The 2,523-nt window shown below is 38.7% G+C and overlaps 1 protein-coding gene across 1 annotated transcript in view; it reads left to right on the top strand.

The window, feature by feature from the left end:
* Window positions 1-213, top strand: part of LOC143023744 (uncharacterized) — a 420-nt gene extending 207 nt beyond the window's left edge. Inside the window, exon 1 of the mRNA XM_076182347.1 lies at window positions 1-213. This exon is cut by the window's left edge and continues 207 nt beyond it. Within this exon, the coding sequence (XP_076038462.1) occupies window positions 1-213 (213 nt within the window).
* The last annotated feature ends 2,310 nt before the right edge of the window (window positions 214-2,523 follow it).

Below are 2,523 nucleotides of genomic sequence, written 5' to 3'. Positions count from 1 at the left end.
GAGACCTTCGTCACCAACTTCGACGTGATGGAGTCCGACATGGATGTTTGGCTCGGCATGGACCTCATATACCGGGAGGGCATCGCCGTCGACGTGGCCAACTCCGTCCTGAGGATCACCTCGACCAATACAGAGGTTGACCTCCTCACGCTCGAGAAAGCTCAGGAAGCCACTCTTGACGAGCAGCCGAAGAAGAAACTTAGGAATGAGTGAAGGAATGAAGAAATATCGCATGGGAGAGAAGAAAAAATATATAATCAAAGAAAAAGAAAAAAATAACTTACTTATTCCGAAGTTGGTGCCATTATGAAGGTTGTATTCGAAGTCAGCAAAGGCAATATTTCATTCATCCTCTGATTTTAATTGAAAATATTGGTCTTGGTGAAGATGGACAACCCTCTTGTATCACCCTCGTCTCTAACTTATGGAAAGAAACACAAATCATCTTGGAAAAGGTTCCGACATCGCTGAGGGGCATCTTCAGGTCCCAATCAGAAAAGGGTCACCAATATCACCATATCTTAGGGCTTAGGCAAGAGATTCCAATTCACTAAACAAGGGGTCGCCTCCCCTCAGCTGAATAAAACAAGTTGGTGTTAGTAACACTGGTATAGAGCGCCTCTGATGTAGAACTGACATCCGGCGACAGCTTCTCTTACCCCACTTCCAGTTGGTGACACAGAAAATAGAGTATATATATATATATATATATATATATATATATATATATATATATATATATATATATATATATATATATATTTATATATGAATTATCGCTCAAGAAACGCAAATAGAGCCTCGGAATCAGACGACAAACACGATGACGAACCGGAGGCCCTTTGGGACAGGATTACGGAACAAATATTTGTCAACAATGAAGGACAAGGAGAAGGAGATAGTGTTCATGATGAAGGAAAGAAATTTAGACTTATCAGGAGTGTGTGAAATGAGAACAAAAAATGAAGGTCAGAGGAGACTTCACGAAGACTATAGATACATCTTTGAAGGAAACAAAGAAGGAAGACATGGAGTTGGCTTTGTGTTGAATCAATCTTTGGGGGAGAGAGTAAATCACATAATTTACAAAAATGAAAGAATATCGAATGTGTCATTAGACACTGAACCGGAAGGAATTAGTTTCATCAAGGTATATACCCCTCAGCAAGGAAGAACCATGGAAGAGAAGGAACAGTTTTACGCCAAGCTACAGGAAACGTACGATACTGTGAAATACAGAAGTAATGTCATCATTCCAGGAGATTGGAACGGGCACGTAGGAGTAGAGAGAGAAGGTATAGAGAATGTTTTGGAGGCGTTTAGTGTTGGAAACAGGAATGCAGAGGGTATGAGAGTGATAGATTTCTGTGCGAGTAATATGCTTTCGATAATGAATACGTATTATCTTCACGGGTTGAGTAAAAAATGGACGTGGTATAGATGGAATGAGACCGAGCAACGATACACAGATTCGTCAATGATAGATTTGTTTGTAACAAACAACAAGAACTTGTTTGTTGATGTGAAGGCAATGCCATCAGTCAGGGGGACCAGAGTTAGTAGAATGGTTAAGAAAGATCTATAATAAAGCATGGAGATCTGAAAAAGTTCCGGAGGACTGGGAAACTGCTATAGTCTGTCCTATTTTCAAGAAAGGGGATAAACTAAACTGCGGAAATTACAGAGGGATTTCACTTTTATCACATGCGGGGAAATTATACGAAAGAATATTGGAAAGAAGACTGAGAAACATCACTGAAGAGAAACTGGGAAACTGGCAACATGGATTTAGACCAGGGAGAGGGACTACAGATTTAGTGTTCACATTGAAGATCATCTTAGAAAAACGATGGGAGTGGAATAAAAATACATACTTGGCATTCATAGATTTAGAAAAGGCTTTTGACAGAATAGACAGAAGGAAATTATGGGAAGTAACAAGGACATCAGTATTACAGTGTACCACCAAAATTAATAAAGTGATGAAGATTTTGTATGGAAATAGTAAGAGCAGGGTGAATTTTTTTTTTTTAAAGTAGATGGTTTGAGGTGACACAGGAGTGAGGTAAGGAGGAATTTTGTCCCCATTGCTGTTTATAATATTCATGGATAAGTGCATGAGGGAAACTTGTACTAATGAGGATATCGCAATAACGATGACATATGCGGATGATGTAGCAATAATAACGGAAAATCAAATTCAGTTACAGGATGCTATAAATAGATGGCAAGAAGAAGCAAGAAGGAAAGGATTGAAGATAAATGTGAAGAAAACTGAGGCGATGTGTGTAGGGAGAAATAGAGAAGAATGTAATATCAGTATAAATGAAAATTAGCTAAAACAGATGAACGACTTTAATTATTTATTAGATTTGTTTAAGCAGGATAACATCCAGGAGAGCGAGATTACTAGACGAATTCAAAAGCTTAATGGGAATGTAAACATCCTGTACCCTCTGCTCAAAGATAAGAATGTGTCACTGAAATGGAAAACGGTAATGTGCACGACCAAACTAAGACCAG

Source organism: Oratosquilla oratoria, unplaced genomic scaffold (genome assembly GCF_046742065.1).
Source record: "Oratosquilla oratoria isolate Oo_2021 unplaced genomic scaffold, ASM4674206v1 SCAFFOLD57, whole genome shotgun sequence".
Taxonomy (NCBI): domain Eukaryota; kingdom Metazoa; phylum Arthropoda; class Malacostraca; order Stomatopoda; family Squillidae; genus Oratosquilla; species Oratosquilla oratoria.
This window is presented reverse-complemented; position numbering and strand designations above follow the sequence as displayed.